This window comes from Bos indicus, chromosome 7 (genome assembly GCF_029378745.1).
Source record: "Bos indicus isolate NIAB-ARS_2022 breed Sahiwal x Tharparkar chromosome 7, NIAB-ARS_B.indTharparkar_mat_pri_1.0, whole genome shotgun sequence".
Taxonomy (NCBI): Eukaryota; Metazoa; Chordata; class Mammalia; order Artiodactyla; family Bovidae; genus Bos; species Bos indicus.
In genome coordinates, this window is record NC_091766.1 from 11,392,085 (window position 1) to 11,415,549 (window position 23,465).

The window sequence follows — 23,465 nt, forward strand, 5'->3', positions numbered from 1 at the left end:
GAACCCTTCTGCAATGCAGGAGACGCAAGTTTGATCCCTGCATCAGGAAGATCCCCTAGAGAAGGAAATGGCACCCACGCCAGTATTCTGGCCTGGAAAATCCTGTCGACAGAGGAGCCTGGCATAGTCGGACACAACTTAGCAACTAAACAATAAATTGCATCACAGAGGTATTTGGTTTTTGTTCCACTGGTTGCTGGCCCTACAAGATGAGGATGGAGATGTTGGTGGGGATGAGGGTAGGGATGCTGTTGAGAGGAGAGTAGTGATAGTTCAGGGTTTGGCTTTAGGAACTTGACTGCTGCTGCTGCTGCTGCTGCTAAGTCGCTTCAGTTGTGTCCGACTCTGTGCGACCCCATAGACGGCAGCCCACAAGGCTCCCCCGGCCATGGGATTCTCCAGGCAAGAACACTGGAGTGGGTTGCCATTTCCTTCTCCAAAGAACCTAAGTGGTTCAAATCTTGGTTCCACCACATACTTGCTGTATGGCCTCAGGGGAGTTGCTTAACCTCTCTGAGCCTTTTGCTTTATCTTCATGATAATAGCAGAAACCTGCTTTATAAGGAAGATTGAATGGTTTCACGCTGATGGAAAGGCCAGTACACATTAGCTGCCATCACCGTGTTTGTTGTTTAGTTGCTAAGTCGTGTCCAACTCTTGTGACCCCACGGACTGAAGCTCTCCAGGCTCCTCTGTCCAGGGGATTTCCCAGGCATGAATATTGGAGTGGGTAGCCATTGCACTGCATTGCACTGCCTCTCCTGCACTGCAGGCGGATTCTTTACTGCTGAGCCACCGGGGAAGCCCATCATTGTGTACCAGTCTCTAGAACAGGGCTTGGCACACAGTGGGTAGTCAACGAATATTTCTTGCATGAATTAATAATACTTGACCGCTCCTCTGCAAATCCAGCCTCTCCTCTGTTCTCCAACAGCTGAAATGGGAACCCTGGTGCTCTTCGGCCTCACCTGGCAACACTGCACTGAGGTTCCCAGGAGGAAGCCGGACCCAGTTGAGGTCCTCCACGGGGTCGCCGTCTCGAATCCAGTCCACCACATGCTCCTGCAGCTCCCCAGGCTCCTGTTGCCAAGTCACCAGCAGCTCTGTGTTTCCAGAGATGCTCCTGACCACCACGCCATGGGGGGCAAAGTCTGGACCTAGAGGATGGGGAGGAGAAATCTCAGCTGTAAACTTGGGAAGTCTCCACTTGCACCTCCAAGGAATCTCACAAAGGAAGTTCACAGCCTCTTACCCAAGCAGGTCAAAGAGAGGTTGGTAGGAAGCTCCCAGCTTGTGGCATTCACAGCAGACACCCCCACCCACTCTGCTTGGGTGGGGATGGAGAAGTTGCAGTAGGGGGTCTCCTCCTGGATCACCTCCTGATCCTTAACCTGGATCCAGACTCTGTAGGTCACCTGCATGCAGAGCCCTGAAGCCTAAAGGATGAGGGGAAGGAGGGGTGAATCTCTCTCCTTATCAGGCACATACTGTGCATCTCAGTGAGGTCACTGGATAAACGCATCAGTGAAACATTTTTGTTGGTTTCACTGTTGTTTAGTCCCGAAGTCGTGTCCAATTCTTTTGTGACCCCATGGAGTGTAGCCCGCCAGGTTCCTCTGTCCATGGGATTTTTCCAGGCAAGAATACTGGAGTGGGTTGCCATTTGCTTCTCCAGGCCAATCCTCCTGACCCAGGGATTGAACCTGCATCTCCTGCACTGGCAGGTGGATTCTTTACTGCTAAGTCACCAGGGAAGCCCTGGTTTCACGGTACAGGTGAGGAAACCAAGCCTCAGAGGGGCTCAACAGCAGAAGTGAGATTAGAATACAGCTAGTGAGCCAGAACTAGGGTGTAAAGCAAGAAAGCATACCCAAAATCCAATCAAGATAAATTATTTTAATGCAATATTTTTAAAATTTATTTTTACTGAAGTATAGTTGATTTATGAAGCTGTGTTAATTGCTGCTGTAAGCAAAGTGACCCCCCATACATACATATATATACATATATATATATATATATATATACACACATTCTTTTTCATACTCTTTTTCATAATGGTTTATCACGGGATATTGAATATAGTTCTCTGTTCTACAGTAGGACCTTGTTGTAATATAGTATTTTAATCAATCAAAACTAATGCAAAAAAACCAAAAACAAAAAAACCATGACAAACAAATTATCAAGATTTTAAGGGACTTCCCTGGTGGTGGAGTGAATAAGAATCCGCCTGCCAATAGGGGGAACATGGATTCGATTCCTAGTCTGGGATAATTCCACATGCTGCGAAGCAACTAAACCCATGGGCCAAAACTACTGAAGCCTGCTCACCCTAGAGCCAGCAAGCTGCCAGCTGCTGAGCTCACGAGCTGCAGCTACTCAAGCTGTCTATAGCCTGTGCACCACCAGAAGAGAAGCCACTGCAGTGAGATGCTCATGCACCGCAACTAGAGGGCAGCCCTTGCTCTCTGCATCTAGACAAAGCCCACATGCAGCAATGAAGACCCAGTGCAGCCAAAAATAAATTTTTAAAAAACAAGAGGAAATAAAGTGATTTCTAAAAAAATATTTTAAGTAAAGACAAAATCTGGCCACGCACTTATATAACCCTGCTTCACTCAGCTTACCCCATTCTGTCCTGTGTGGTTCTTACGGACTGCAAAACTCCCACTGTTGTACAGAGGAGTGGTTATGTGTAGCAAAGAGGATGGTACCTTCCAGAGTTCTTTGGGGAAACTTGTGAGAATATCTGGTTGCCTCAATGATTGGTATTTGATGCTCAAGAGCCAGGGACACTACCCTCTCCTAGAAACAAAAAGTTGTCCCACCTCCGTTGTGACTTTAGACTGTCATCCCAACTGGAAACTTCTGTAGATAAAAAAAATCTAGCAATTTTAGCTGATCCTAAGACCAAACACCATTTGCTGTATAAATACAAAACCTTTGGGGACCTGGTTTTAATATTCACTGAATGTTAAAATATTCTGAACATATAGGGACTTTCCAGGCAGTTGTGATCATCGATTTCCAGCACGATCTGTGTTCTGATCAGAGAATTTCTCAACATGTCTTGCATTGTCTCATCCCTTTGAAGTCCTGGGAAACTGGCTCAATAGCCTGGCATGTGGACGACTCTGGTAAATGTCCTGTTTGGTATGGAAAGAATGCATGTTCAGATGTTTCCTATGTGAGTCCACTTGGGTGTCTGCTACTCACATGTTCAGATCTTCTAGATCTTGACTTGTTTTCCATCTGCTTGTTATGGAATTACTTAGAGGAGCATGTTAAAAATCTCCCACAATGGTTATGAATTCATAGAGTTCTCCTTGTAGTTCTGCCAACTTTTACTTTATGTATTTTAAAGCTATGTTATGAGGTACATGGAGCTTCCCTGGTGGCTCAGATGGTAAAGAATCTGCCTGCAATGCAGGAGACCCGGATTCTATCCTTGGGTGAGAAGATTCCCCAGAGGAGGGCATGGCAACCCGTTTCAGTATTCTTGCCTGGAGAATACCATGGACAGAGAAGCCTGGTGGGCTACAGTCCATGGGCCCACCAAGAGTCGGATACCACTAAGAGACTAACACAACCCTGTCAGGGAGGTACAGATTTAGTACTCATGTCACACTGGTGAACTGAATACCTTGCCATTATGCAGTAGCCTTATTTCCCATTTATTTTCTGTTGAATGTTACAATATACTGTACACTGTATGTTACAACACAATACACTGTATTTATACGTTTTAAAATATATATATATATATGGGTTATAAGAACTATATTTCTTTTTTATAATTTTACTTATGTATTATCTATTTGGGGCTGTAATGGAGCTTCATTGCTTCACGGGCTTTTCTCCAGTCGCAGAGAGTGGGGGCTACCAGTTGTGGTACTTGGGCTTCTCACTGCGGTGGCTTCTCTTGTGGAGCACAGGCTCTAGACACACGGGCTTCAGTACCTGCGGCACATGGGCTCAGTTGTGGCTCCCGAGCTCTCGAGTACAGGCTAAACGGTTGTGGCCCACAGGCTTAATTGCTCAGTTGCATGTGGGATCTTCCCGGATGGGAGACTGAATCCCTTTCTCCTGCACTGGCAGGCAGATTCTTTACCACTGAGCCACCAGGGAAGCCCTGAGCTATGTACTTCATTTCAGTATAGTAAAGGGGCCTTACAAGGTATGTGTCATCAAACAGAGGCACTGAGGGCCTTCGCTGGTAGTCCAGTGATTGACTCCATGTTTCCAATGCAAGGAAGCACAGGGTTGATCCTTGGTCAGGGAACTAAGACCCCACAGGCCCTGGAGCATGGCCAAAAAAAGTGAAAAAAAAAAATTTAAATAAATAAAATAAAGGTAGCGAAACTGTGAATTATGCTTTGAAAGCCAATAAACATCAGCTCTGCCGTGTACCAGTTGTGTGGTTTGGGGTAACCTCTCTGCGTCTCATTTTCTCATCTGTAAAGTTTGTCAATATAAATAAGTGTGTAGGTGAGGACCGGGCACACAGTGAGAACTCTAGAAATATTACGCATGGTTAAAGTCAGTGATGTTATTAGATCGTGTGGCCCAAGAAAGTGAGAGCCCTGTTATTTGGTTTCTCGCCATGTTTACTGTGAGTCAGGGCCTTGCAATGCATGGAACCGACTAGGTGCTTAACAGACTTGGGTCAGTGAGAACTGTTTCATTCTTGTCTGTCATCTCACAAGCCCTGTTTTTGTTTTGTTTTGTTTTTTTAAATATTTATTTATTTATTTGGCTGCACCAGGTCTTAGTTGAGGCACACGGAATCTTCAATTTTCATTGCAGTAAGTGGGGTCTTTTAGCATACAGAATCTAGTTCCCTGACCAAGGATCGAACCCAGGTGCCTTGCATTGGGAACTCAGAGTCTTAGCCACTAGACCACCAGGAAATCCCTACAATGCCCCCTCCCCCGACCTTTTAAAATTATTTATTTATTTATTTTATTCTTGGCTGTTCTGGATCTTTGTTCCTGGACTCTGGCTTTTTCTAGTTGCTGCGAGTGGGGACTACTCTAGTTGTGGTGCTCGGGTTCCTCACTGTGGTGGCTTCTCTTATTGCAGAGAATGGGATCAAGGGCATGAGGGCTTCAGTAGTTGTGACACCTGGGCTTAGCTGCCCCAGGGTATGTGGGACCTTCCCAGCCCAGGGACTGAACTCGTGTCCCCTGCATTGACAGATAGATTCTTAGCCACTGGATCATGAGAGAAGTCCCAAAACAATGCCCTTTTGATACTAACATCAAAGCCCTTAGCATACCCGGCTATACTTTGTGGAGCTGAGCCTTGTATTGCTTCTAAATCTTTGCACCCAACGTCCCCCCCACTGCCTGGAACACTCGTACCCATCTTCAAGTCTCAGCTCAGATCCCTACTTTCAGTCAACACTGGTGGAGTCTTGCTCTGAGCCCAGCGCCATGCCAGGATCTCCCTGATGATCCCCCTCCTTGAAACCCTGAAGCAGCCTCAAGAGGGCAGCAGAGTAGCCTCTGTTTTGTTTATGTCATTGGTTTTTGGTTTGGGGGTGTTTTTGATTTTGCAGCAGTGGGCAGCTTGTAGGCTCTTAGTTCCCTGACCAGGGATTGAACCCACGACCTTGGGAGTGAAAGCTCGGAGTCCTAACCGCTGGACCACCAAGTAAGTCCCTGCATCATTGTTATCCAGGGTTTCCTGACATGGGCAGAGAAATGGGTTTTCACAACTCACCTTCCACAGAAGCAGGGGTTCCTGTCCACCTGGTGCCCCACAGATGTTCCCCATGATCCACACATCTTTTGGAGCTGGTGAGGATGGAAAAAGAAGAGACAAATGGGAATGGCATGATGGCCTGACTTCCAGGAGAGGAAAAGATGGGAAGCCCAGAGATCCTCACCAGAGGGTGGTGTCTGGAAGGGCAGAATGGGGCTCCACTCGCCCCACAGATCCTCCTCTTTGTCCACTTGGCAGCGGCCGAACATCTCGTAGCCAGTGGCCAGTTCCAGGTCCTGGATCTCAATGGGCATCAGAGGTATAGACTTCACTTCCGGTTCCAGCTGGGGGAGTGACATGTGAGTGATGAAGCTGAAGGCTGAATTGAAAGTTGACCTTTTATATGTCGATGTGTGTGCTCAGTCACTTTAGTCCAGTCCAACTCTTTGGGATCCCCTGGACTGTAGCCCACCAGGTTCCTCTGTCCATGTGATTTTTCTGGCAAGAATACTGGAGTGGATTGCCATGCCCTTCTCCAGGGAATCTTCCTGACCTAGGGATAGAACCCATGTCTCTTGCATCTCCTGCATTACATGCACATTCTTTACCACTGAGCCAGCTGGGAAGCCCTTAGCTGCCAACAGGATGACCAGTACTATCTTGCTTTGCCTGGGAGACAGAGTGGGTTCCCAAGACACAGGGCTTTCAGTTTTCAAATTGGGACAATCCCTGGCAAAAAGAGACAATTTGATTATCCTCTGTGCCAGGTATAGCAGTAGGTGGGAAATTCTATTATTGTTCTCATTTTACAGATGAGGAAAACTAAGGTCATGTGAGGGAAAGTGACATACCCAAGGTCACAGAGCTGGTGAGTACTACAGCTGAGATTCATTCCCAGGCAGTAGGATTTCAACGTCTGTATCTTAGCACTGTTCTGAACTGCATGAATATTCCCAGTGAAAACAAGTCTACCCTACTTTGTGGTGCTTGGCACCCCAAGCTGTGACTGAGATCGTTGGTTATCTCCAGTACCCATTCTCGGCTGCTTCTTTTGGAAACCCTGAGTATCTGTCAGGACCATGTGTATCAAGAACAAAGACCACATTTCCCAGTCTCCCTTGCAATCAGGTGAGACCATGTGACTACATTTTGACCAATGAGATATGAGATGAAAGATACATGCAACTTTGCGGCTGTGCTCTTAAAGTGTTTGGGCAGGCTCCCCAACTCCTGGGGTCCCATTGCTCTGGAGCTTTCGTCCTTTTTTTTCACTGTGTGTGAGCTTGGGAAAGTTGCTTAACCTCTCTGAGATTCAGTTTCCCCAACTACGAAACAGAGATCATAAAATAACCTATATTAGGGAAGTCAGGAGTACAGTCCTCATTGAGATCATCCATACAGATTGCTTAGCTTGGTACCTGATGCATGGCTGGTGCTTGGAAATATGAGCTTCTTTTATTATTAACACTTTTAAGTGTTTATTGAAAACCAGGCTCTGTTCCTCATCTGTAAAATGGGTAGGCACAAAACACATCTACCTCAAAGAGTTCTTGTAAGGATTTGATAAAGAGCCTCCAACAGTGTGTGGCACACAGCAGGTGCTAAGTAGTATCTGCTATAAACCATTTTTTTTTTTTTTTTTTTTTAGTGTTCATTTATTTATTTGGCTGCACTGTGTCTTAGTTGCAACATGTGGGATCTAATTCCCCGCCCAGAGATTGAACACTGCATCGGAAGCATGGAATCTTAGCCATTGGACCACCAAGGAAGTCCCCTGCTGTTAACCTCTTCCTTTAAGGTTCATGTAAGTTATCTGAGGAGACAGCAAGGAGATCAAACCAGTCAATCCTCAAGGAAATCAACCCTGAATACCCACTGGAAGGACTGATGCTGAAGCTGAAGCTCCAGTACTTGGGCCACCTGATGTGAAGAGCCAACTCACTGGAAAAGACCCTGATGCTGGGAAAGATTGAAGGCAGGAGGAGAAGGGAATGACAGAGGATGAGATTGTTGGTTGGCATCATCAAGTCAATGGATATGAGTTTGAGCAAACTCTGGGAGATAGTGAAGGACAGGGAAACCTGGGGCGCTGCAGTCCATGGAGTCGAAAAGCGTTGGATACAACTCAGTGATTGAACAACAACAATTCATTAAATGAAAGTGTTTGAGGAAGTTTACTGAATTTCTCAAGAATTCCAAGTAAAGGGAATTAATTCCCCAGCTGTCCAATGGTTAGGACTCCATGCCTTCACTGCTGACAGCCGGGGTTCAATCCCTGTTCAGGGAACTAAGATCCTGCAACATGCATGGCATGGCCAAACAAGAAAAAAAAAAATTCCAAGTGGGACTGTATGGAATTTGTAGATTATCTTGGTGGGGGTACATTTTTTAGCTGAACAAAATGCACGTACAGACCTTTCGTGAGGGATGTGGACAGACTCCAGGGGCAGGTGAGGAACGAGTTCTGGGCTAGGTTGCTGATTTGGGAATGATGTCTCAGACCCCACCAGAGTAGGGTGGGGGGAAAGGTTCCCTGACACTCACCATCACCCAGGGCATCCGGCACCTTCGATAGTAAAACCGGCAGACCAAGACCTTATGGGGTGGCCACGTAGGAGGGGCCCACTGGACAACGGCCTCCAGGGGGTGGTCATCTGAGAAGTCCACGTCAGGGTATAGGTGGGGGGCATCCGGCTTCACTGAAGAAGGAGAAATGCATTGAGCAGGGGCCTCCAGGACCACCCACCCCACACACAGCGCATCCCCAACACTCCCGCCCATTACTTCGGGTTTCGAGGTTCACAAAGACTGGGGACCAGAGAAGCTGGCCGGCCTTGGCCGCCCAGACAAGGAGTTCGTCAGACGTGGTGAGCTGTTCCCGTGGGATGGTCACCCAGTTCTGTCCAGTGGGCACCGCCACGGTCCAGGTTTTGTTGGAATGGCTGTGAGGCGAGATGGGGAAATAAGAGGCGATAGACAACAGGCCGGGCCCCGAGTCGTAATGATAACATCTGTTCTGCCTGGGTTCAAGTCCTAGTTCTGCTTAAGAGCTGTGTGACCTTGAGCAAGCAACTTCACTTCTCTGCGCCTCAGTTTCTTGACCTACAAAATGAGGGTGATAAAAGCACCTGCGAAAAGGGGTGAATAGTGAGGGGAATCAATGCGATGAGATATGAAATGCATTTAGAACAGCCAGCAGCACTTCCCCGATGGTCCATGCACGCGTGCTCAGTCACTCAGTCCTGTCTGACTCTGCGACCCCGTGGACTGTAGCCTGCCAGGCTGCTCTGTCCATGGGATTTTCTGAGCAAGAAGACAGGAGTGGCTTGCCATTTCTTCCTCCAGAGGAACTTCCCGACCCAGGGATCAAACCTGAGTCTCCTGCGTCTTCTGCACTGGCAGGTGAATTCTTTACCACTGAGCCACCTGGGAAGCCTTTCTTCTGGTCCAGTGATTAAAAATCCACCTTGCAATGCAAGGGATGTAGGCTCCATCCCTGGATGGGGAACTAAGATCCCAAGTGCTGTGGAGCAACTCAGCCTGAGTGCAGCAACTACTGAGCTCTCGTGCCACAACTAGAGAGTCCGTGCAACCAAATTAAAACATTAAAGAAAATAATAGCAAGCATCAGGAGCATATACATGATATGAAAGCATTGGTTATTTTATTTATTGAGCACCTATTATATATATCCACATTTACTTCTATATTTTCTTGGGCTCCAAAATCACTGCAGTGACTGCAGCTGTGAAATTAAAAGATGCTTGCTTTTCGGAAGGAAAGAATGATAGCTATGATAAACCTAGACAGTGTTTAAAAAGCAGACATCACTTTGCCAACAAAGGTTCCTACAGTCAAAGCTACAGTTTTTCCAGTATTAACATGTGCAGCTGTGAGTGTTGGACCATAAAGATGACGGAGTGCCCAAGAACTGATCCTTTCAAATTGTGGTGGTGAAGAAGACTCTTCAGAGTCCTCTGGACAGCAAGGAGATCAAACCAGTCAATCCTAAAGGAAATCAACCCTAAATACCCATTGGAAGGACTGGTGCTGAAGCTGAAGCCACAATATTCTGGCCACCTGATGCAAAGAGACAACTCATTGGAAAAGACCCTGGTGCTGGGAAAAACTGAGGGCAAGAGAAGAAGAAGGCAGCAGAGGATGAGATGGTTAGATAGCATCACCTACTCAATAGACATGAATCTGAGCAAACTCCAGGAGGTAGTGGAAGACAGAGGAGCCTGGCGTCCATGGGGTCAACAAGATTCGAACACATCTTAGTGACTGAACAACAATAAAAACAACTATTTGGTCAGCTAATACATATTGTGGGCCAGGCCCTGCTGTAGAAGCTGAGAATAGGACTGTGACCAAAGCAGGCAAGGATCCCCTCTCCAGAGCTGGTATTTCAGTGGAGGAGGCAGATGAAACACATAAATATATAATTGATGGTGGTAAAAGCAATATAAAGAACAATCAAGGGAGTTCCTGGCTGTCCAGCGGTTAGGACTCCATATTTCCATTGCAGGGGGCACGGGGTTCAATCCCTGATAGGGGAACTAAGATCCCACAAGCCTCCCAGTGAGGCCCAAAATACAGAAATAATTATTTTAAAAAAAGATCAAGCAGGATGAGGAAGATGAGGCATGCTGAGATGAAGAGTGACAGTGGTATTTTAGTAAACGTGGTCAGGAAAGCTCTCTGGTGAGACATGTGAATAACAGCCTGAAGGAGGCGGGTGCACAGTTTGTGAAGGATCTTCTTAAATGAAGAGCACTTTAAGAAGGAACAGCAGCCAAGGCAAGGGTCCCGAGGCCAAACTGTGCCTGGTGCTTTTTCTTTTTTTTCTTTTATCATTTTATTTATTTATTTTTGGCTGTGCTGGGTCTTTGTTGCTGCACACGGGCTCTTCTCCAATTGCAGCAAGTGGGGGCTGCTCTCGAGTTGCGGTGTGCGGGTTTCTCATTCTCGTGGCTCCTCTTGTGGAGCATGAGCTCTAGGGGCGCTGGCTTCAGTAGCTGTGGTATGTGGGCTCAGTAGTTGCTCCAGAGCACAGGCTCAGTGGGGCTTCCCAGGTGGCGCTAATGGTAAAGAACCTGCCTGCTAATGCAGGAGACATAAGAGATGCAGGTTTGATCCCTGGGTTGAGCAGATCCTCTGGAGAAGGGCATGGCAACCCACTCCAGTATTCTTGCCTGGAGAATCCCAAGGACAGAGGAGCCTGGCGGGCTACCGTCCATGCGGTCGCAAAGAGTCGGACACGACTGAAGCAACTTAGCACACGCGAGCACAGGCTCAATAGTTGTGGCACACAGGCCTAGCAGCTTTGTGGCATGTGGGATCTTCCCAGACCAGGGATCGAACCCGAGTCTCCTGCACTGGCAGGTGGATTCTTTAGCACTGAGCCACCAGGGAAGAGATGGTTAGATAACATCACCCACTCCTGACTCAATGGACATAAGTTTGAGCAAACTCTGGGAGATAGCGAAGGACAGGGAAGCCTGGCGTGCTGCAGTCCATGGGGTCACAAAGAGCTGGACACGACTTAGCGACTGAACAACGACCCCAGGGAAGCCCCTGTGCCTGGTGTTTTCTGAGAAACAGTGAGGAGGAGGCTTGCACCCTGGAATAGAGTGAGTAAGGTGGAGGTGGGAGGAGGCGAGGACAGGGAGGCCACAGCAGATTGTTCACATGACAGCAGGAAGGATTCTGGCTTTTACCCTGAGTGAGCAGGGAGCCCTGCAGTGCTGTGCACAGGGGAGGGAAGTGCTCTGATGCAGAAGTTCACAGGCGCCCACTGGATGCCATGGTAGAGAAGAGACTGTGGGGCTGAGGATGGAAACCTGAGTCCTGGGAGGAGGTGACTGTGGGGTCCAGGCCAGCGATAATGGGGACAGGATCATGGAGGGGGTGCTCAGGAAGTAAGGAGTGCCAGATTCTAGATAATGTTGGCAAGGCCTGCTGATGGATCAAATGTGGGTTAGAGAGAGAGGAGTCGAGGATGTCCCAAAGGACTGGATTTCAAAGGTTCAAATCAAGGCCTTCATTAAAACAAAGACAAAAACACATATGCTGGCAAAGATGTGGAGAAACTGGGGCCCTCTTACATTGCTGGTAGGAACATAAAACGGTGCAGCTGTTGCAGAAAACAGTTGGTTCCTCAAAAAGTTAAACAGAATTGCCGTATGACCCAGAAGTTTCACTCCTAGGCATATACCCCCAAAGAACTGAAAAGAAGGACTCAATTTTCAGTAGCGCTAGTCACAACCACCCACGGCAATTGCTCAACGGTGGAAACAGATAAGTAGATGAACGCAGTATATCCGTTACAGTAGAATACTGTTCAGCTACAAAAAACGGAATGAAGTTCCGGTTCATGCTACAACATAATGAACCTGGAAAACATGCTAAGTGAATGTATATAGATATCGAAGACCACATAAGGTATGATTCCACTTATGAGAAAGGCCCAGGACAGGCAAATCCAAGGGATGGAAAGTAGATCAGTAGTTGTCAGGAGACAGGGATTGACTGCTGTTAGGGATGAAACTTCCTTTTGGGGGTAATGGGCATGTTCTGGAATGAAATAGAGGCACTGGTTGGACAACAGTGTGAAGTACTAACAGCTACTGAACTGTTCACTTGCAAATGGTTAATTTCACCTTATGTGAATTTCACCTCATTAAAAAAAAAAAAAAAGCTTTCCGAGGGGCAGGTCCTGGTGCTTGACGGCCAAGGCCATCTCCTGGGCCGCCTGGAGGCCATCATGGCCAAGCAGATGCTTCTGGGCCGGAAGGGTGTGGTCGTGCGCTGTGAGGGCATCAACATTTCTGGCAATTTCTACAGAAATACGTTGAAGTACCTGGCCTTTTTCTGCAAGCGGATGAACACCAACCCCTCCCGTGACCCCTACCACCTCCGAGCCCCCAGCGGCATCTTCTGGCGGACAGGGTGAGACATGTTGCCCCACAAGACCAAGTGAGGTCAGGCTGCTCTGGAGCACCTCGAGGTGTTTGATGGGATCCCACCAACCTATAACAAGAGAAAGCGAATGGTGGTGCCCGCTGCCCTCAAGGTTGTGCGTCTGAAGCCTACTCGCAAGTTTGCCTACCTAGGGCGCCTGGCTCATGAGATTGGCTGGATGGACCAGGCAGTAACCGCCACCCTGGACGAGAAGAGAAAGGAGAAAGCCCAGATCCACTATTGGAAAAAGCAGCTGCTTATGAGGCTACCAAAGCACGCAGAAAAGAACATCGAGAAGAAAACTGACAAATTCACAGAGGTCCTCAAGACTCATGGATTCCTAGTCTGAGCCCAATAAAATTGACTGTTTATTCTTCAAAAACAAAACAAACAAAAAAAAGACTTTCTTTTATTCCCTCGTGCAAGCATGCATGCTAAGTTGATTTGCAGCCCTCTGTACTGCAGCCCGCCAGGCAATTCTGTTCCTGGGACCCTCCAGGCAAGAATACAGGAATGAAAGAATACTGGAGTGGGTTGCTGTGCCCTCCTCCATGGGATCACCCCAACCCAGGGATGGAACCCATGTCTCTTACATCTCCTGCATTGGCATGTGGGTTCTTTACCATCAGTGCCACCTGGGAAGCCCTCTTACTTTCTCGTTCTCTACAAATTAAAACCCTTCTGGACATGGATGGCGGTGATGGCTGCATAACAGTGTGACTGTACTTAATGCCACTGAACTGGACACTTTAAAAAGATTGAGGGGACTTCCCTGGTGGTCCAGTGGTTAAGAATCTGCCTGTCAGAGCAGGGGATGCGGGATGGATTCCTGGTCAAGGAACTGGGATCCCACATGCCCTAGAGGCAACTAAGCCCATGCACCGTAACTAGTGAGAATCCTTCAAGCCGCAACTAGAGAGTTGGAGCTGCGAAGAAAATCCAGCACAGCCAAAAGAAAAAGATTGAGGAAAAAAGGGGTAAATTTTATGTGTACTTTACCACCATTAAAAAAAAAACAAACCAACCTTCCATGCCAGTTCCCATCTTCAAATGCTCCTTTTCCTCTCCTCTCACAGCCAAATTTGAAATGAAGTTGAGTTTCCAAGTGTGATTCATCATGAAGCAATATCAGTCACCCCCTCAGACTGTGGGCTCCATGAGGCTTTCTGTGTCTCTTTCACTGTTGCATCCCCAGCACCAGATCAAATGATCTTTTCCTGTTCTCAGAGAGGTTAAGCTACTTGCCTAAGGTCACACAGCAATAAAAAACAACTTCTAATCATTAAGCATTTTCTCTTTCCCAAGTGCCTAAACTCACTGAATTCTCAGAACCAATGCTGGGAACCAGGTTCCATTATTATCAGCATTTGATAGAGGAAGAAACAGAGGTTCAGAGAGGGAAAGTGACTGGTTCATGGTAACACAGCAAGGAAATGAGGGAATGTGGAACTGAAGGGCTAGAGAGTGGGGTCGGGCTGGGAGGTGAGGGTGGGCAGGGCGAATGGGTCCTCTGAGAAGGCTAGAACCTGAGTGGCTTCAGTGTCCCCAAATTACCCCACTGTACTCACTATTTCTGGCTTTGGACATACAGCATGGAGGGGGCTCCCAGGTCCCCATGAGGCTCCCAGGAGCAGTTCAGGTCCCCCAAGGGTCCAACTCCATAGCACTGCAGTGGCCCCGGGCTGCCTGGAGAGGGAGGCAGGAGGGTTCCAAGGAAGGGGGTCAGTTCCCCCAGCCTCGGGCACACCCCAGAACTTCTGACAACTGTGGAGGGCGATCCAGGGTCCCTTACTGAAGCGAGCAGCAGGAAGGGGGCGCTGGCCACCGCTCCCCAGGCTTTGGGCATAACTCCTCCCCTCCCACCAGCCACATCCTGTTAACTACCCCCCCACTCCCCGACAAAAGCCCTTACCCTACCGCCGCCCCCCCAACCCCGGCCTCAAGTTCCCACCTCGCTACCGCCCATTCCCCAAACCCTCGCATCGCCCGGCCCCTGCCACCGGGCCGGGGAGAGCAAAGTGGCTTCTGGACCTCTGCCATTCATTCCGCAAACTTGAGGGTCACCCTGGAGGGTGATGGGCGCGTTCGCGAGCATGAGACACGAGCTCGCTCCAGAACTCACCCTGGGGCCGAGTCCGGCTGAACAGCAACAATAGAAGCAGCAGCAGCAGCAGCATCGGCTTCGGCCGCGGTGGGAAGGGGGCGGCCGGGGTCCCCCGCATGGCACTCCCGCGGCCCCCCAGTCCGGCCCGGCCTTGCCTGGCCCAGCGCGGCCGCGCCGCCCGCCTCGCTCTCGGGGACCAACGCCTGAGCGGCGACGGGAAGCAGAGCCACCCCTCCCGGCCGCCTCCGCACCTTGCGCTGTGGGTCCCCGCCCCTTATCTGCACCGGAAAGTTCCCGGCAGAACTCGCAGGGGCTGGGGGGGCGGTGGGGGGGGGGGGAGACTTGGGAGGGGGTGGGGGCTGCGCTGAGGGCGTGGCCGAAGCTCCCTTGACACCTGCCCCTTCCCTTCCCAGACATCACACACTGCCAAGTCTTTTGCAACTTTTTATTTTGAGGGGCTGGAGAAGGTTCTGATCCGTTCCCACCACACACACACTGAGCTTCCCACCCCAGGATACGAAGAAAACCCAGGAGTCCTTCCACCAACCCTGGGGTCTACAGCTTTAGAACCTCCCCCCACAGCGGGCGGGGTTGGAGGGAGAGGGGCTGATAGGCAGAGGGGCTGGCAGGCAGGAAGGCTGGAATGGGATGGGGGCATAATTTGGGCTGGCGAATGGCCACAGGTGGGACAGGAGAGAGTCACAGTTGGGACAGGGGAGAGTCGCAGCTTGGGCAAAGTCTGAGTGTGGCCAGTTTGGGTAAATAGAAACAGAAGGAGACAGAACAGACCAGGAAAGGCATCGTATGGGCTGCTGAGACGTCAGGGTCCGCATCTGGCCAGGTTGCGGCATAGCTTGCTCAGGGGTGGGATGGACTGCTCAAAGATCAGGGTTGGGTGGGGGCAGTCTGAGCCCAGAGTGCCGGACCTCTGTGACTTGCTGATGAATGAACGCGTGAGGGACCCGAAACAAGTGCCCAGCCGGACACCGGTCAGGTGGATGGCAGGGCTGGGGTATTGACCCCGGTGCCCCCCCCACCCCCCGCCGCCCAGTTTCGCTTCTAGCAGAGTCTGCCGATTTCGCTCTTGCTGCAGCCCCGCTTGCAGCAGCTGCTCGACAGGCCAGCCAGGACGTCGCGTCTGCCCCTCAGAGACCCTGGGGTTCCCTGCCAGTCCTGTCGGCCCCCATAGAAGGCCTGAGGGGACTTGGTCAGGGCCAGCCACTCGCTGGAGGCCACTGCCTCATCCAGCTCACTCTCCGAGTCAGTGTCCACCTCTGGGAAGGTATCTTCTGCAAAAGATGAGAAGAGTTAGTGCTCGGGACTGTGTCACACCCAGAGTCCCAGCTCTGGGCTGGCCCAGCTACTTCTCTGTTCTTGAGTGTGAATAAGCCTCGTGAGTATAGACTTTGATTCTGCTCAGACGTGGGTTCCTTCTTTGATGAGCAACTTAACCCCACTGAGCTTGGCTTTCCTCTTCTGTCATAGGTTTTGCCCTGCGTGCCAAGTCATTTCAGTTGTGTCCGACTCTTTTCAAACTTATGGACCATAGCCCACCAGGCTCCTCAGTCCATGGAATTCCTCAGGCAAGAATACTGGAGTGGGTTACCATGCCCTCCTCCAGAGGACATTCACGACCCAAGGATGGAACCCAGGGATCAAACCTGCATCTTGTCAGGCAGGTTTGGATACCACTAGCGCCACCTTGGGAAGCCCAGCTTTTCCCCTCCTACTTAGTTATTGAGGACCTGATGGTGAAAAACACATGTCTGGGAGCTGAACTGACTGAGCCCTAGTCCAGTTATCATCCTTGAGCTTCAGCTCCCTTGCCTGCAAAGTGGGGATAATAACTCCTGGGACTTCCCTAGAGGTCCAGTGGTAAGGCGTTGCCTTCCAATGCGGGGAATCCAGGTTTGATCCCTGGTTGGAAAGCTAAGATCCCACATGCTTCTTGAAACAGAAGCAGTATTGTAACAAATTCAATAAAGACTTTAAAAATGGTCCACATCAAAAAATTTTTAAAAGCTTCTACTTTGTAGAGTTTTATACAGAGTAGATGACTTAACTAATATGCATTAAGAAAAAAAAAAACAACTTTAAATAGCATCTGATATAGGGTAAGCACTCAGTTTTGTCCTAATCAGTTTAGACTCAATTTTGCCACTTAACAAACGTGCAAGATACAGGAACTGTGCCTCCTATTTGCAGATAAAGCTGATCAGGGAAGAAAAGCAACTTGGTAGGAGACTCACCTATTAGGTGGTAAATCTAGCCTTGTCCTCACCACACTCCTCTTATTCCCTTCCCTGAGGCTTGGAAAACACTTTAGTTTTGGCTTCTGAATGGCACTGACCAGGGTTGGGCAAACAGCAGCCTTGCGTAACACAGGGCTCACACATAGCAAGTGTCCCAGACTTCTAGCTGGTTCAAATGGTTTGCCGCTCACCCCCCCGCCACCCCCATCTCAGCTCTGCAGCTCTGCCAACCGGCTCCCTCAGCCTTGGCACAGCTTCAAGGGTCTGGCCCATCTCCCCAGCTGCATGTGGTGAAGGGAGGACCTTCCTGCCCCAGCCCCTCATCTCACTTCTGTCTCTGGTTTCTGGGACCCACCTCATGCCCATCAATCCCGCGGCCACACATACTACCTCCTCAGCCTTACCCACAGCGTCGTGGGCACGTCTCCACCGGGAGCCCCCACAGGTGAAGATGACCGCTCGGATGAACTCACGGCCGCAGAGTTTCACTCCATAGGCTGTTGCCCGGGCCTCGGTCCTTGGCAAGAGCTCCCCAGTCAGCACCCCCAGGGCCAGCAGCAGCAGGACCAGGTGTCTGACCATGCTGGACGGGGCTGCCTGAGAGGCGAGAATGGGCACGGCAAGGCAGCTTCCTGGTGATTGGTGCCTCTACTGCCTCCTGGCCCCTCATTTATACATCCTAGCTTCCCCCTCCTGTCCTGTAGGAGCTGAGTGACCTCCTTTATCTCCATCAGCAGAGGGGAGGTGGGCATGCCCACCCCCCAACCCTGACCTTTCCCGTTTCCTGGACCAAGTGATAACCTTTCGAAGGAATAGGGTGACGTGGCCCAGCTGTCATCACCAGCTGTCATCTTCAACAGAGAGAGGTGAGAAGGCCTCCGCTCAGCAGAGACCAGTGAGGGAGTCAATTCTTAGGTAGGTTGATAAGAAGTCCGGGGTCCCTAAGGAGGAGAAAGGGGTCTAGGAGTTCTTAAGGGTGAGATAGGGGTCTGGAGTTCTCAAGGAGGAGAAAAAGACAAACTTTTTTTCTTTAAGCCCTGAGCTGCTGTTGTTGCTGCTGCTAAGTCGCTTCAGTTGTGTCCGACTCTGTGCGACCCCATAGAAGGCAGCCAACCAGGCTCCTCTGGCCCTGGTATTCTCCAGGCAAGAATACTGGAGTGGGTTGCCATTTCCTTCTCCAATGCATGCATGCATGCTAAGTCGCTTCAGTCATGTTTGACTCTGTGCAACTCCATAGACAGTAGCCCACCAGGCTCCTCTGTCCACGGGATTCTCCAGGCAAGAATACTGGAGTGGGTTGCCATTTCCTGAGCTCATGATTACACAGCAAAACAACTCATCTTGCTCAAGGATATGTTTTTCCTTAAATTCTGTACCACCGACTATATAACAACAATGTATCCTGCTTGAGGACATGTTTCTCCTTCCTGAGAACCTTCTGACTAATCCTATCACTTTATAAAATGTATATTGTGGGAGTGGGTCTGATAAGATCTTTACAACCTTGAGACGTTCTTTTGATTTATTGTTAATAACCAACTAAAAAGTATATAGCTCCTTGCTAAGACTAGCAAGTGGGGCACTCTCTGTCCCCCTCCTAATGTCTATGTCAGAAGCTTTCTCTTTTTCACTTTAATAAAACTCTGCTATGCAACAGCTGTTAGTGATCAAGCTGGTACCTGGTCCTGAAGCTAAATCTTCTTCGGAGATCATGAATCCGACACCGTTCACTGTAAGCTATCAGCAGGAACCCAGACCCCCACCAGACTGGGAGGGAGGGCACGACCAGCCCCTCATTACCACCCTACTGCTAGGGTCCTGGGCCTCTTCTGTAATAACAATAGTGAGCGCTTACACTGTGTGGGCTATGGGGCCAGGCACTGCTCTAAATATTTCAGATATTGTTTAATCAATTTAATCCTCTCCATAACCTATGATAATGGTTCTCAAAATCTGAGCCAGCCTCAGAATCTGGAGGGCTTGTTAAAATACAGATCGCTGGGCACCACTTGCAGAGCATCTGAGAATCTGTGTGTGAACGCGTGCTCAGTTGTGTCTGACTCTTGTGCGACCCCATGGACTGTAGCCGGCCAGGTTTCTCTGTCCATGGGATTCTCCAGGCAAGAATACTGGAGTGTGTAAGGAAAGGGAGTTAGAGAAGGTGAGGTTCGAGAAAAAAAAAAACAAGACCGCACTTTACAGGAACAGATCACCTTTAATGAGGCGAGAAGGGGCAGCAGTCAGATTAGTGGGCTCCTGGAATAAGTGGGCTCCAAAATCACTGCAGATGGTGATTGCAGCCATGAAATTAAAAGACGATTACTCCTTGGAAGGAAAGTTATGACCAACCTAGATAGCATATTAAAAAGCAGGAACATTACTTTGCCAACAAAGGTCCGTCTAGTCTAGGCTATGGTTTTTCCAGTGGTCATGTATGGATGTGAGAGTTGGACTGTGAAGAAAGCTGAGCACCGAAGAACTGATGCTTTTGAACTGTGGTGTTGGAGAAGACTCTTGAGAGTCCCTTGAACTGCAAGGAGATCCAACCAGTCCATTCTGAAGGAGATCAGTCCTGGGTGTTCTTTGGAAGAACTGATGCTAAAGCTGAAACTCCAATACTTTGGCCACCTCATGTGAAGAGTTGACTCATTGGAAAAGACTGATGCTGGGAGGGATTGGGGGCAGGAGGAGAAGGGGATGACAGAGGATGACATGGCTGGATGGCATCACCACCTCGATGCACATGAGTTTGAGTGAACTCCAGGAGTTGGTGATGGACAGGGAGGCCTGGCATGCTGCGGTTCATGGGGTCGCAAAGAGTTGGACACGACTGAGCAACTGAACTGAACTGCACTAAGTGGAGAAGAGAATAGATATATATATATAGAAAACATATATATGCGGAGATGCATCATTTTGAGGGGGTCTGTTTTTCCTCATGATTATTTTTGATTAGTTAGCTTTAAACAACTGGGGAAAGGAATTCCTGAGACAGGCCGGAGACTGGGATCAGCTGGGAGCTGAACGTAATCAATATTAATGTCTATTCCTTTCTTTGGGGGAGAAAGTTCTTTATTCTGTATAGAATGGTGGGGGGGACCTGGAGGGAAGTTTTAACTCCAGGCTATTTTGAGTCGTGTAGCTTTCCTTCAGAGTGGGTTGCCACCTCCTCCTCCAGGGGATCTTCCCAAACCAAGGAATCGAACTCACGTGTCCTGCCTGTCCTGCACTGGCAGATGGGTTATTTACCACTGAGCCACTTGGGAAGCCCCATTGAAAATCTGTATTGGCAACACATTTCTAGGCCATGCAGATGCTGCTGGTCCAGAAAGCACACTATTTTAAAAAGTTTATTTATATGGCTGCCCTGGGTCTTAGCTGCAGCATGAGGGATCTTTTTACTAATAGTTGTGGCCTCTGAACTCTTAGTTGTGAATATGGGGTCTAGTTCCCTGACCAGGGATTGAACCTGGGACCCCTGCCTTGTGAGTGTGGAGTTTTATCCCCTGGATCACCAGGGAAGTCTCCAGAAACCACACCTCAGAGAACCACTGGCCTATGAGATCAGGACTAAGATTATGTTACAGATGAGGAAACAACAGTGACATAAGGTGTCCAAGGTTAGCTAGTAGGTGAAAGTGGAGATTGAAGTTTAAACAGAGCCTTTGGCTCCAGAGCCCATGCTCTCCAAAAGGAAAAGAGGGAGAGGGAGAGGGTGGGAAGATTTGGGAGAATGGCATTGAAACATGTAAAATATCATGTATGAAACGAGTCACCAGTCCAGGTTCAATGCACGATACTGGATGCTTGGGGCTAGTGCACTGGGACGACCCAGAGGGATGGTATGGGGAGGGAGGAGGGAGGAGGGTTCAGAATGGGGAACACATGTATACCTGTGGTGGATTCATTTTGATATTTGGCAAAACTAATACAATTAAAAAAAAAAAAGTCTTTCTTGGAAAAAAAAAAAGTCTTTCTTGGAGTGTAGTTGATTTACAATGGTTTTTTAGTTTCAGATGTACAGCAAAGTGACTCGGTTATACACACGTATATATCCACTGCTTTTTTGGGATTCTTTCCTCATATAGGTCACTACAGAGCATTGAGTAGAGTTCCCTGTGCTATACTAATACAGCAGGTTCTTATTAGTTATCTCTTTTATTTAGGGTAGTGTGTTTATGTCAATCCCAACCTCCTAGTTTATCTCTCCCTCCAAGGAAAATTTTTAAAGAATTTTTAAAAAATAGTGGGGACAGAGTTTCAGTTTCACAGGATGAAGAGTTCTGAAGATGGATGGTGGTGATGCTTACACAGCTATGTGAATGAACTGTTCATTGAACTGGACACTTAAAATGGTTACTATGATACATTTCATGTTATGTGTAGGTTGCTGCTAAGTCACTTCAGTCGTGTCTGACTCTGTGCGACCCCATAGACAGCAGCCCACCAGGCTCCGCTGTCCCTGGGATTCTCCAGGCAAGAACACTGGAGTGGGTTGCCATTTCCTTCTCCAATGCATGGAAGTGAAAAGTGAAAGTGAAGTCACTTAGTTGTGTCTGACTCTTCGTGACCCCATTTAAAAAACAATTTTTATATGTTTAACTAATATCATATATGGGCTTCCCTCGGGGCTCAGATGGTAAAGAATCTGCCTGCAACACAGGAGACCCAGATTTGAACCATGGGTCAGGAAGATACCCTGGAGAAGGGAAAGACTACCCACTCCATTCAGAGACGAACTGTCATGTGTGGGGCAATGTTTAGCAGTGGGCTCTCCAGATACAAAGGAACTTATTTACAAAATGGAAATAGACACACAGAAATAGAAGACAAACTTATGGTAATCCAAGGAGTAGGGGAGAGATAAATTAGGAGGTTGGGATTAATGTATACAGCCTGAATGCATGCATGCTAAGTCACTTCAGTCATGTCCGACTCTTTTCGACCCCATGGACTGTGGCCCACCAGGCTCCTCGGTCCATGGGATTCTCTAGGCAGGAATACTGGAGAGGGTTGCCATGCCCTCTTCCAGGGGAACATATATACACTGCTGCGCTGCTGTTGCTAAGTCACTTCAGTCGTGTCCAACTCTGTGCGACCCCGTGGACTGCAGCCTACCAGGCTTCTCCATCCATGGGATTCTCCAGGCAAGAACACTGGAGTGGGTTGCCATTTCCTTCTCCAATGCACTGTACGTAAAATAGATAACCAACCAAGGACCTACTATATATAGGGAATTATGCTCAATATTTTCTAATAACCAAAAAAAAAATTTTGTAATAACCTACAAGGGAAAAGAATCTGAAAAAGAATGTATATATATATGGGCTTCCCTGGTGGCTTAGATGGTAAAGAATCCACTTCCAATGCTGGCGATCTGGGTTCGATCCCTGGGTCAGGCAGATTCCCTGGAAGAGGGCACGGCAACCCATGACTGAGCGACTAAGAACAGCACACATATGTGTACGCATATGTGTATATATATGTCTGTACCCCTGAAACGAACACAACACTGTACATCAATTATAGTTCAATTTTTAAAATATGAAAAAACAAGGCAAAAAAAAAAAAAAAGGAAAAAACAACTCAAGGGACTCTCCAGAAACAAAAAGGTCCTGATTTGTAGCAGTTACAGGTTTCTGGCCAGTTTCAAGCTACCAGTATGATATTAGAGTGATATAGCCAATTTCCTGAGAAGTTATTAATCAGTTCTCATGGCAGTATAAACCGGCTCTAGGACACCACCAAAATATGAAAAAGAAATCTCAATTTGTGCAATTAAAAAAATAATAATGATTCAGAGACTTTCCTGGTGGTCCAGTGGCTAGGACTCCAGGCTCCGGATGCAGAGGGCCTGGGTTCGATCCCCGGTCAGGGAAAGAGATCCCAGCTGTTGCAACTAAGAGGTCGCATGCTGAAACTGAAAGATTCCGCATGCTGTGACTAAGACCTTGCACAACCAAATAAATGAATATATTATTTTAAGTAATAATTTTTTAACACTCATGTCGTCATTACCCAGATCAGGAGAACAGTGCCAGCACCACTGATGTCCCCCCCCACCCCCCATCACAAGTCCTTCTTCCATGCCCAGGTAACCATCATCCTGGCTTCAGCTGTCATCATTTCTCTGCTTTCCATTTGTTTTGTTTTCCCCTGGCTGCTGGCTTGTGGAATTTTCAATCCCCGACCAGGGACTGAACCCAGACCCCTGGCAGTGAGAGTACTAACCACTGGCCTGCCAGGGAATTCCCTGCTTTTCATTAGTTTATTTTTTTATTTTTGGCCATGCTGAGTCACCGTTGCTGCTCTTGGGCTTTCTCTAGTTGCAGCAAGTGGGGGCCACTCTCTAGTTGCAGTGCACGGCTTCTCATTGTGGTAGCTTTTCTTGTTGCAGAACAGGGGCTCAGTGGTTGTAGCCCATGGGCTTAGTTGCC

The 23,465-nt window shown here is 48.6% G+C and overlaps 2 protein-coding genes and 1 pseudogene across 7 annotated transcripts in view; 1 reads left to right on the forward strand and 2 right to left on the reverse strand.

The window, feature by feature from the left end:
* The window catches only part of IL27RA (interleukin 27 receptor subunit alpha), a 27,600-nt gene extending 12,576 nt beyond the window's left edge, over positions 1 to 15,024 (reverse strand). For 2 of the 6 annotated variants that reach the window (XM_070792675.1, XM_070792679.1), the window contains exons 1-8: positions 14,795 to 15,024; positions 14,241 to 14,358; positions 8,494 to 8,651; positions 8,254 to 8,408; positions 5,894 to 6,053; positions 5,728 to 5,801; positions 1,253 to 1,436; positions 969 to 1,157 (exon numbers count right to left, since the gene is read on the reverse strand). In XM_070792675.1, coding sequence (XP_070648776.1) covers positions 969 to 1,157; positions 1,253 to 1,436; positions 5,728 to 5,801; positions 5,894 to 6,053; positions 8,254 to 8,408; positions 8,494 to 8,651; positions 14,241 to 14,358; positions 14,795 to 14,894 — 1,138 coding nt within the window. In that variant the 5' untranslated portion in view covers positions 14,895 to 15,024. Of the gene's footprint in view, positions 1 to 968; positions 1,158 to 1,252; positions 1,437 to 5,727; positions 5,802 to 5,893; positions 6,054 to 8,253; positions 8,409 to 8,493; positions 8,652 to 13,697; positions 13,918 to 14,240; positions 14,359 to 14,794 lie in introns of those variants that run through there. The other 4 variants (XM_070792674.1, XM_070792678.1, XM_070792677.1 and 1 more) reach the window with 4 other exon arrangements.
* On the forward strand, positions 12,433 to 13,053 carry LOC109561500 (large ribosomal subunit protein uL13 pseudogene; annotated as a pseudogene).
* Positions 15,025 to 15,207: 183 nt separating the features above from the next.
* RLN3 (relaxin 3) lies at positions 15,208 to 17,658 on the reverse strand. Its single transcript, XM_019963358.2, has 2 exons — positions 17,433 to 17,658; positions 15,208 to 16,065 (listed from the first exon to the last, which is right to left on the reverse strand). The coding sequence occupies exons 1-2, from the start codon at positions 17,608 to 17,610 to the stop codon at positions 15,836 to 15,838; spliced, it is 408 nt and encodes a 135-aa protein (XP_019818917.1). The 5' UTR covers positions 17,611 to 17,658; the 3' UTR covers positions 15,208 to 15,835.
* Between the last annotated feature and the right edge of the window lie 5,807 nt (positions 17,659 to 23,465).

Coding starts and splice junctions, on each gene's coding strand:
- RLN3 (XM_019963358.2), bottom strand. CDS start 17,610: ATGGTCAGACACCTGGTCCTGCTGCTGCTGGCCCTGGGGGTGCTGACT. Junction 16,066..17,432: donor ACGTGCCCACGACGCTGTGG/GTAAGGCTGAGG, acceptor CATCTTTTGCAG/AAGATACCTTCCCAGAGGTG.